At 65.2% G+C, this 9,508-nt stretch overlaps 3 protein-coding genes across 3 annotated transcripts; 2 read left to right on the top strand and 1 right to left on the bottom strand.

The window, feature by feature from the left end:
* Nucleotides 1-987: 987 nt before the first annotated feature.
* H696_03793 (hypothetical protein) lies at nucleotides 988-3,532 on the top strand (the record flags this gene model as incomplete). Its single annotated transcript, XM_009497652.1, has 4 exons — nucleotides 988-1,727; nucleotides 1,810-2,083; nucleotides 2,190-2,516; nucleotides 2,711-3,532. The coding sequence occupies 4 exons, from the start codon at nucleotides 988-990 to the stop codon at nucleotides 3,530-3,532; spliced, it is 2,163 nt and encodes a 720-aa protein (XP_009495927.1).
* A 1,265-nt stretch (nucleotides 3,533-4,797) lies between these two features.
* On the top strand, nucleotides 4,798-5,451 carry H696_03792 (hypothetical protein; the record flags this gene model as incomplete). The annotated part of the gene is made up of 1 exon (XM_009497651.1): nucleotides 4,798-5,451. The coding sequence occupies one exon, from the start codon at nucleotides 4,798-4,800 to the stop codon at nucleotides 5,449-5,451; it is 654 nt and encodes a 217-aa protein (XP_009495926.1).
* A 719-nt stretch (nucleotides 5,452-6,170) lies between these two features.
* H696_03791 (T-complex protein 1 subunit epsilon) lies at nucleotides 6,171-8,397 on the bottom strand (the record flags this gene model as incomplete). The annotated part of the gene is made up of 5 exons (XM_009497650.1): nucleotides 6,171-6,473; nucleotides 6,669-7,573; nucleotides 7,721-7,880; nucleotides 7,951-8,100; nucleotides 8,233-8,397. 5 exons carry the CDS (start codon nucleotides 8,395-8,397, stop codon nucleotides 6,171-6,173), a joined length of 1,683 nt encoding a protein of 560 aa, XP_009495925.1.
* Between the last annotated feature and the right edge of the window lie 1,111 nt (nucleotides 8,398-9,508).

The raw sequence follows: 9,508 nt of genomic DNA, 5'->3' as shown, positions 1-9,508 counted from the left end.
ATGCGAGGGCATTTCAGCTCAGCAGGCGGGGGTCCCACTCACGATCCCAGGCCGACTCGAGCCGGCTCCGGGACCGAACCTGTCGGTGCTGTGTGGCCGTCGAAGGGCCATGATGCGCTGTATTCTGTGCCCTCATTTGCGGGACATTTCGCGGCCGACCACCGGCCCCAATGGCCGGCGGTGATTGCCACGCAAACGCGCGAAGACGACTCATGTCCCCCGGAGTCGCGCATTCTGCTTCGCCCACAACAAGGTGTGCCTGGCGGGGGAGCGAGGGTTGGCGTGTGAATGGGTTGTGGCCGGGTGTTCTGCAATGGCTAGGGGGTACCCGTGAGTCGGGGCGTGATTGGCACGACCGTGACGGGGATGAAAACCGGTCCCGTGACCCTGCTGCACGAGGTGCGGTCTGCCATCGCCCTGTCTTCTGTCCTGCCTTTTTTTTCCCTCTGGCCTCCGGCTCTCCAGCGTGCGGCGCGGTCGGGGGGGGGGGGGGGGGGGGGAGGGCGCGAACGCTCTCCATCATCCCACGGGTCGAGCCTGCCTGCTGGCACAGGGCGAGCTGCGAATGTCCGGGGATGCAGGGAAAAAGCGCCCCTCTTTGGCACACTCCGGATCGAGCCCGGCGGCTGGCGGACGCCGGCAAGAAGGCCGACTCACGCGACCCGGCCCGATGGCCGAGCGGCCGGTAGCCGCGCCTCCCAGCAGCGAAACCCGGCGCCGACACCACCTAAAACACAAGAGCAAGAAGAACACGGACCCCTGGCGCCCCAACCAACACAAAGTTACCACCACCACCACACCCGCCCACACCACAAAGTCAACAACCACCAAACAAACACTGACCCAGTCAAAGCCCGCCGCCTCGGCCCCCCGCCCCCCCTCTCCCCCCCCACCCCCGGACCTACCCTGCCAGCTACCCTGCTGTGGCCCATCTTCCTGAGCCTGACACATGCCTAGGGGAGGGCTCCTGTGGAAGGCCGGAACATCATGAGTATCCCTCTGATGACCCTCATCCTGGTGGGGATCCTGGTGCTGGCGTATGCCGGGAGGCGGCGACTGCCGGTGATCAGCCGCATGGTTGGGCGACTGATGCGTCTGGCTGGGCGGACACCAGGCCGGGGCCAGCCATCACTCCCGGGCCCAGGGCATGATGCTGACCTTGCGGACAAATCCGCGCCAAATCTACCGGTAGTCCCCCAGCCGGCGGATGCGCACTACACCTTTGAACGCCAGGGGCTCCGGCTGGGGCTGGCCATTTCGCCGGCCGACCCGGTGGCCGGACTGCTGCGCCGGCGCCTCGGGGGTCGAACAGCGCGTCGAGCCCTGGGGGCCTGGTTTTCCATCGGCGCGGCGGTCGGCCTGGTGCTCCTGCTTGTATTGCCCTTTGTGCTGGTGGGCTTGACTTCGCTGCAGGTGGCCGGGTCTGTGCATCTGGTCCGGGGCACCTGGGGCGGCTCCCAGCCGGTGGGGGGCTCGGAGCCGGCGATGTCCATGGCAGCGGCCACATCTCGGCAGCATGGCCGATCGATGCACCGGCGCGCGGTGGCCGACCTTTCGCCCCCGGCTCCTCCGCCGGCCACCGCATCGGCCGTGCCAGCCCCCGGAAGCGGGGTGATGATGCTCATTCCGGGCTACAATGTTCCCCTGCCGAGTATGCTTATCCTGGCCCTGGTGCTGCTCCTGTCGGTGGTGGTCCACGAGCTGGGCCATGCGCTGGCGGCCGTGGCGTGCGTGTACAAATGCATGCACACATGCACATGCTGCTTCGGCCTGTGTCTAATGGGACTGACGGGCTATTCACAAGCGCAGGTCGGCCATGACCGTGCAGCGGATCCACTTCCAGCTCACCCCCTTTCCCGGGGGGTGTGTCATCATCGATGAGACCGAGTATGAACGGGGCACTTTTTGGCAGCGGATCATGGTCAGCACGGCCGGCGTGTGGCACAATCTGGTGGCCTGCCTGGCATTGGCCATCGTGCTGCCGTTGCTGGTGACGGCCGTTGGGGTTGCTGCGCCGGCGGGCCAGTCCGGCCTCGCGATATGGCGCACTGGTGCCGGGGTCGCCGTCGCCGATGTCTCTTCGGTGCGCCGGTCCAAGCAATTGCCATCTGCATCTCCCAGCTGGGACTAACCCCACGAGGGCCTGGGCATGGGGGGCGGGGGCAAAAAAAAAAAATGCCATCCCCTAGACCTCTCCCCTGCGGCCGTACTTGCCGCTCGGTGCACGTATCCGCCGGCTGGACGGGTGTCCGGTACTCGACCACGAGTCATGGGTGTCCTGCATCGATTATCTGAATGCAGGTGCCCCCCCGATGGCCTCGGCCCAGGTGGGGCCCGATTCCCCGATCCCCCAGCGCTTTGATGGCTATTGCGTGTCGCACAAAACCATCGTCGAGTATGCCACCCGACCGGAGTATGACTGCTGCGATCGATCCGCCACCCGGCCTGGGGCCAATGGCTTTTGCCTGGTCGACCGGTCCCCAGCACGCCCAGGTGAAGACCCCCTGCGCCCGCGCGTGCGTATTCCTCCCCCCTCTCTGCCTCCTCCCTTTCCCTCCTCTTGACCCTTTTCTGGGCAGAGAGAGAGCGCGCGAGCGAGCGAGAGAGAGAGAGAGAGAGCACGGTCTGCCTTGGCACCCCCGCCCTGTTTCGCCTTCTCACATTTTCCTTCACGCCCTGGGGCTATGCGGGGCGACACAAACATAACCAGACCTCCATCTGCTTGCCGGTGTACGGGGGGATCTCCGAGGCCACACCTTGCGGGCCGGCGTCCGCGTGCCAGCCAGGCCACATGTGCCTGTCTCCGGACACGGCCCCAGGCACACGCCTAGTCCAAGTCAAGTTGGACTACGGCTCGGCAGATGGCCCGACAATGGCCGAGTCCTCGGGCGTCCCTTTGCCGCCCATCTTTTTCTACGGCTCCCCGCTGTCTCTGTGGCGGGAAATCACCGTGTCCGGGTACATTCCGCGCTGGCCGCGGCCGGATGCGCCGGACATCTTCCTCTGGCAGCCGGGGCCCGCCGGCCAGGCATCCGGCAGCCCTCCCCCGGCAGCGCCCTTGTCAGCCGGCCGGCCGATCCGAGCGCTGGCACGCTGGGGACTTGGCCTGGCTCGGAGGGCTCTCCTATGGGCCCTTTTGCTGATGCCGGTGGCCGCACGGTATTTCGTCATGTACACCCTGAGCGTGAACGTGGCACTGGCCTTTTTCAATTCGCCAGCATGCTACCACTTTGACGGGCTGCGCACGGCCGAGTCACTGATCGAGTGGGTGGTCATCGCGCGCAGCCGCGCGGCCGATCTCCCCCCAGATGCTGGACGTCTGTCGAGTGAGGACCCGGAACGCGCCGAGCCCGGCGGCATCGCACCCCGTCGGCCGGATGCCTCGCTCGCTGTGGGGCCGGCAGCACGCCGGCACGCCCGCATTCTTCGCCAGTGGGTGGTTCTCGGCAACACCGGCCTCCTGCTGGCCTTCCTCCTTTCGCTGGTGGTGCATACCTCGCTCACCGTGGCCCTGGTCGGTCCGCAAGTTTGAGCCCCCGACCAAAGCGTTGGCACCCGGGTGATCGCCGATCGCCCGCCCGACCTTTTCTTCAGCGCGCGTCCTCTGCGCACGTCCACGGCGTGGCGGTCCAACACCCAGCCCGATGCCCACGCACCGCGATCGTCCCCCCCCCCCCCCGCTCCTCTTTTTCTCTCTTCACATCTCAGCAGGTCTCCGTGTGCGCGCACCTCTGGGCCCCACGCTATGTCCTCCGTGTGCAAGCGCGCGGTGGCGGCGCGTCTCTCCGGGCCGGCTTCTGGGCGGCTACCTGTAGCTTGGCGCACGGGAGCTCGCTTCACGAGGCCCTTCCGCCGGGCCGGAACCCCGACAGGCCCCCCTCCCCCGGTGCTGCTGATCCTTCTGCATGCACTGGGGCAGGATGAACTCTCCGCCCAGCGTCTGGCCGAGCGCCTGGAATTGGAGCATTGTGCGGCACTGTCTCTACGTGCGCCGTCGTCCACCGGGTCGCAGGAGCTCGATTTGTCCTTCCCCTTCTGGTGGGACGCCCCGCTGGACTGGCGAACCAACCGCCGTGCGTGTGCCAGCTTGCATCCCTGTTTCGCATGTCGGCTATATCCTCCCTTTCTTCGCCCCCTCTTTTCTTTGGCGGCGACGCCGCCGCTGCTGCTGCCGCTGCCCTCCCGGTACATGCCAGCCTGCCTCTGACCCAAGCTGCTGATACATTGCATGCGACCTGGCCCATCCAGCGACTCGGCCCGCCAAATCAGCATCCCACACTTTTGGCATGCCTGGATCGCTGCTTCGATCCCTTGGAGACCTGATCCGGGCGCTTGAACATCCCGAGTGCGGATCGTGGCCGGCTTCGGCGATTGTCCTGGTGGGCTTCGGCCACGGGGGCTCGGTGGCCCTGTCATATGCGCTGGCGTCGCATGCCTCCGACGACCCGGCGGCTCCTCCGCCTGTGGGCGGGGCTGTGTCCGTCGGTGGGGGCCTCATCTGCCCACCGAAAACGCCGGCTGCTCCCTCTGCTGGACGTACGTCGGTCCTGCTGCTCTCGGGCCAGCGAGACGCCCTGCTGCCCGAGCACCGCCAATCGGTATGTTGTCCTTGCTCTCTCCCTTTCTCTCTTGCTCTCTTGCTCTCTTGCTCGCTCTCTCTCTCTCTTCGCGCTTTAGGAGACTCCCTGGAAACTGATCGTGTGATGTCGTCGCCTCAGATGATGGCTTTCACTGGATGGGCTCCGAGTGGCCTTGGCCGCGTCCCGGCGACCACTGCCCCGGTATCCCTCATGCCGAATGTCCACTTCACAGTTGCCCCGCCAATGGGCGCCAGCTCGACCGTGGTCACGGTTGACCATGTTGTTGTTCCCAACAAGGGGGAAAGCCCGCAACTGGGGTCGGCCAATGAGGCACGGCTCTTCCATTCGTTTCTGGCACGCGCAGTGGCTCGGGCAACAGCCGCCGGGGCACCAGACTCGGCGACCGTGCGTCGAACAGCGCGCGAACGCCTCGAAGCCACGGCCATCCGGCCCGGGGCTTCGCCGGCTGATGGCTCGCTTGGGTCTCTCCCAGGCATTGTGCCAGCCACCTTGGTTGGCGGTCGTCTGGGCTTTGTCATTGATGGCGAGCAGTATGTCATCGACAGTGACGACGAGGCAGACGAGCCGGAGGCCGGGCCACTCCGGCTGGTCACCCCGGGATGGGTTGCGATTATCACCCAGCGCGACCCACATGGCCGCCTTTCCATTGAGTATCAACCAGCCAATGGCCTGGAGCTCGATTGACTCGCCCTCCCCCTCTTTCCCTCTCCGACAACAGACGGATCCATCCCCGTGTCCCGTGTTTTCCACCTCACTGCTGATGGGGAAACCCTCTCGCCTGGAGCAGGGGATCAACAAACTACCGATTTCTGCCGCTCACAGTGCACACGGGAAATATTACCATTTATAAGTGTTTTGTATTGTATATGTAAAAGGGGGGATTGGGATTGGGGGGGGGGGAGAGAGAGAGAGAGAGAGGAGGAGGAGGTGACACTACTGTGGCCCGTCGAAACTTGGAACACGGCAGCGAATAAGGAGAGGCCCACTCCGGGCCACCGCTCGCGAAGAGGAGCCGGCCCATCCGCTTTGTGGAGGAAGGGGGGGCCGCCGAACGAGAGTGGAGGCGCGGGAAGGGGGGAGGGGGGGGGGAGGAAGGACAGACACAAGAGAGGGGCTTTTTTCACTGGCCGAGGAAACTATGCCTCGGGTTGGAGGCCCCCGGGGAGCCGCGACGTGCGGGGGTGTGATGCTGGAAGGGGCCAGAGAGAGAGAGAGAGAGCGCGCGCGAAGGAGGCAATCGGAAAGAGGAGAGTGGCGCCCCTGGAAAGGGGCGTCGCACAATGCCATATGCCCCCCTTTGTCGCTCCTCCCACGGCCACCCCACCGTGCCCTCGCCTTGGGTGCGCACGCGCGAACGGCGCCCCGTGGGAAGTGATGCTTTTTTTCGCCTGGAAGGGCGCACGGGAAGGCCTCCACAAGGATGAGGCGGGGGGAGGACGAAGCGGGAAAGGCGCGGAGAGACGGCGAGAAGGGGGGGGGGGCCGCCGCCGTCGCCGCCGCCGCCGCCGCTACTCTCTCTCTGTCGCCAAGTCACACGCAGTCGTTACAAGGAGAAAGCCGCTGGGCGCCTTACTGCGAGCCGGAGATGATGACATCGTCGATCTTGAGGATCATCTTGACCAGCTGGGTAGCCAGGAGAAGCTGCTGCTTCTTGGAAATGAGCGGGTCGAAGACATACTGCTCGCGCATGTCGTTGGTGCCCTTGTCGTTGGCGTCGACACCGAGGCGGGAGTTGCCCTCGGCGATCTGGGCGGCCTTGACGGAAGTGAGCTCGTCGATCGGCGAGAAGCCGGAGTTCTCGGCCAGGGCCATGGGGACGGCATCCAGCGCGGCGGCGTAGGCGCGCATGGCGTACTGCTCGATGGAGGGGACCTGTGGTGGATAGACGCGGAAGCGCGCGCGCGCGGGGGGGGGGGGGGGGGGGGGAAAGAGCAGTGCAGGCGGCGGGAAGGGATTGACGAGGGAGGAGGAAAAAAAAGGGACCGAACTAGGGTGAGTGACGACAGCAAGGGACCCGAGAGGCAAGGGGCAAGCAGCAGGGGAGCAAGAAATGGCGGGAAAACGCACGCTGTCGGCCTCGGCGGAAATGGCGATGGAGCAGGCAATCTCGGCGGAACCACCACCATAGACGATGCGGTTATCGCGGATGAGGTTGCGGGTGACGCACATGGCATCGTGCAGAGAGCGCTTGATCTCCTCGATGAGCATGGCATTGCCACCACGCACGAGGACAGTGACAGCACGGCTGTTCTCGCAGTTCTCAATGAAGATCATGCGATCCTTGGAAGTGCCGAAGGTGACCTCGCGCACGCGGCCAGCATGGCCGAGCTTGCCCTCGGACAGCTCCTCAAAGCGGGGAACAATCCGGCCGTTGGTGGCGATGGCGATGAGCTCGAGCTCCGGGCCACCAACCCAACGGATGGCCGGCAGGTCGTGCAGCATGAGCAGGTGGTTGGCCTCATCGTCGAAGCCCCACTGGCAGACAACCAGGTTGGAGCCGGACTCCTTGACGCGGAGGATCATGTCCTCGAAGACCTTGCGCTCGTACTCCTGGAGCTTCTCGTACTCGGCCACGCTGCTGATGTCCAGCTTGTGCTTGGTCTTGGGCTTGGGGGGCTCGAAGGGGCAGGTGAGGATGCTGATCTTGGCGTCGGTGATCTCCTTGTCCATCTGGGGGTGGGAGATCTCCTTGTCCAAAACGACACCATGGACCAGACGAGTGTCCTCCATGGACCCGCCGACCTTGCCGGTCATCTTGATCAGGTCGAAGTCGACATCCTTGCGCTCGAGATCGGCCACCGAGAGAACCGCGCGCACGGCGATGTCCGCATACAGGGGGAGGAACTTGGAGACGATCTTGGACCCGAGGGAGGTAGAGGCGGTCTTCAGCAGGGGCTCGATGTTGTCGTTGCTGAACTCCACGGTGTCGGCAATCTCATCCAGGCGCTTGATGGCGATCTGGCAGGCGCGCTCTGTGTGATGGTGCGTCGCGGATGGCAATGGTGAGCATATGGGGGAGGGGGGGGGGGAGTGCATGACAGGATGTGTTGGCGGTGGCAGCAACAGCAGTAGTAGCGGGGGGGAGGGAGAGAGAGAGAGAGAGGGAGGAGGAAGCGCACCAAAGCCATCGGCAATGCGGATGGGATGCAGACCACGGTCGGGGGGGGGGAGTGTGCGAATGAGCGGTCGCAGTGAGAGGGGTGTGGGGGGGGGGGGTGGGGTGGAGGGAGGGGGGGGGCGGGGGGGGAGGGGGAATGGAGAGTCGGTCAGGCATAAGTGCTCATGGATGGAGATGAAGAGGCACAACGCATTTTACGATGGCCAGGGGAAGAGAGGGATGCGTACCGACGACACCGGTGGTGCCATCGCCGATCTCGTCGTCCTGAGACTTGGACAGCTGGACAAGGAGCTTGGCGATCTGGTGCTCAACCTCCATGCGCTGGAGGATGGTGGCGCCGTCGTTGGTGACAGTGACATCACCATCGGCGGAAACCATGATCTGCGGGCAGGAGAGGCGGGGAAGGGAGGCGGGTGAGTCGAGCAGAGAGGAGCAGCCACATGGGCAGGGGTGGAGCAAGTAGGGCGGGCGCGCGCGCGCCGGCGAGGGAGGGAGGGAGGGGGGACCATGTACCTTGTCCAGGCCGCGAGGGCCGAGGGAGGAGCGCATGATGTTGGCCACGGTCTTGGCGGCCAGAATGTGGGACTTGATCGCATCAACACCGGTCAGGCGCTGCTTGTTCTCCTGGTCCCGGATGATCACGAAGGGACGGCCGAACTCGTCGAACACAAGAGACATTGTCTGATTCGGAGAAAGGGGGGGTCAGAGGGGGGGGGGCGGAAGGGCTTGGCCGGGGGGGGGGGGGGGGGGGGGGGGGGAGGAAGAGTGATAGAATAAGATAGGACGGGAGACAGGTGTCTCCCTTTCCCTCTACCTCCCTCGTCCGCGTGAGTGTAGAGGGGCAGGGCAGCCGTCCAGAGCGGCATGAGGGGGTCTTGGGACGGCGAAGGGAGGCGAAGAGGAAGGGGGCGAGGGCGAGATGAAGGGGCATACGGCTGTGGAAGGGGTGGTGTGCTACTGAGGGGAACTCAGAAGCAGGGAAGGGGAGGGGGAGGGGGAAGGGGGGGGGGGAAAGGAGGAAGTCTATCAAGGCCTCGGAGGATTGCTCGCGACAATGATAATTCCGGTTACCACCAGCTCCGCCCCAGGGCTGAGCCCTGCCTTGGAGGCGACTCTTCAGGCGGTCTGTACATCTCTGCATGTGCGCCTGGGAGGCCGCGACGAGCAGAGTACCAGACCATGAGGGGGTGAGAGAGGGAGAGAGAGGGGGGGGGGGGGGCGCAAACTTGAGCGAGCGCGCATCCCACAGCCCACACGGCAAGTAACATTGCCGGCCCGTGGATCCGGAGCAGCAGGAAAGACGGACGCAAGATGCGGCTGGGAGAGAGGACCTCGAGGGGGCCCCGGGGACAAAAGCCTCGGCCGGCTACGTATGTCCTTTCTCTGGGCAGGAGCCGGGGAAGCCCCGCCACAAGGGCCACCCCCGGCAAGGCAAGGCCCATGGGGTGGGGGCGGCATGTGTACGTGTTCACCTGCATGCATGCGTATCCGGCGGTGGTTCTCAAGCGCTAGGGGCAAGGCCAAGCGGGGGGGGGGAGCGGGGGGGAACATGGAACCATCTAGCGGGAAACCGCGCCCTCTGGGCCAGGGCGGGAGCGCCGATCCCGGCAGTTGGACCGCGAGTCAGGGGGATGGATATATGCATAAATATCCCCCCCCCCCCCCCCCTCGACGACCTATGGTGCGCATGGGTGTCTGTGCATCCTCTCCACAGCATTCTAGCGTGCGGGATGGAATGTGTCCCACTCAATCCACTTGGCCCAGCTAAATAGAAGGCCGGATGGGGCGG

This window comes from Fonticula alba (assembly GCF_000388065.1).
Source record: "Fonticula alba strain ATCC 38817 unplaced genomic scaffold supercont2.6, whole genome shotgun sequence".
Taxonomy (NCBI): domain Eukaryota; order Rotosphaerida; family Fonticulaceae; genus Fonticula; species Fonticula alba.
This window is presented reverse-complemented; position numbering and strand designations above follow the sequence as displayed.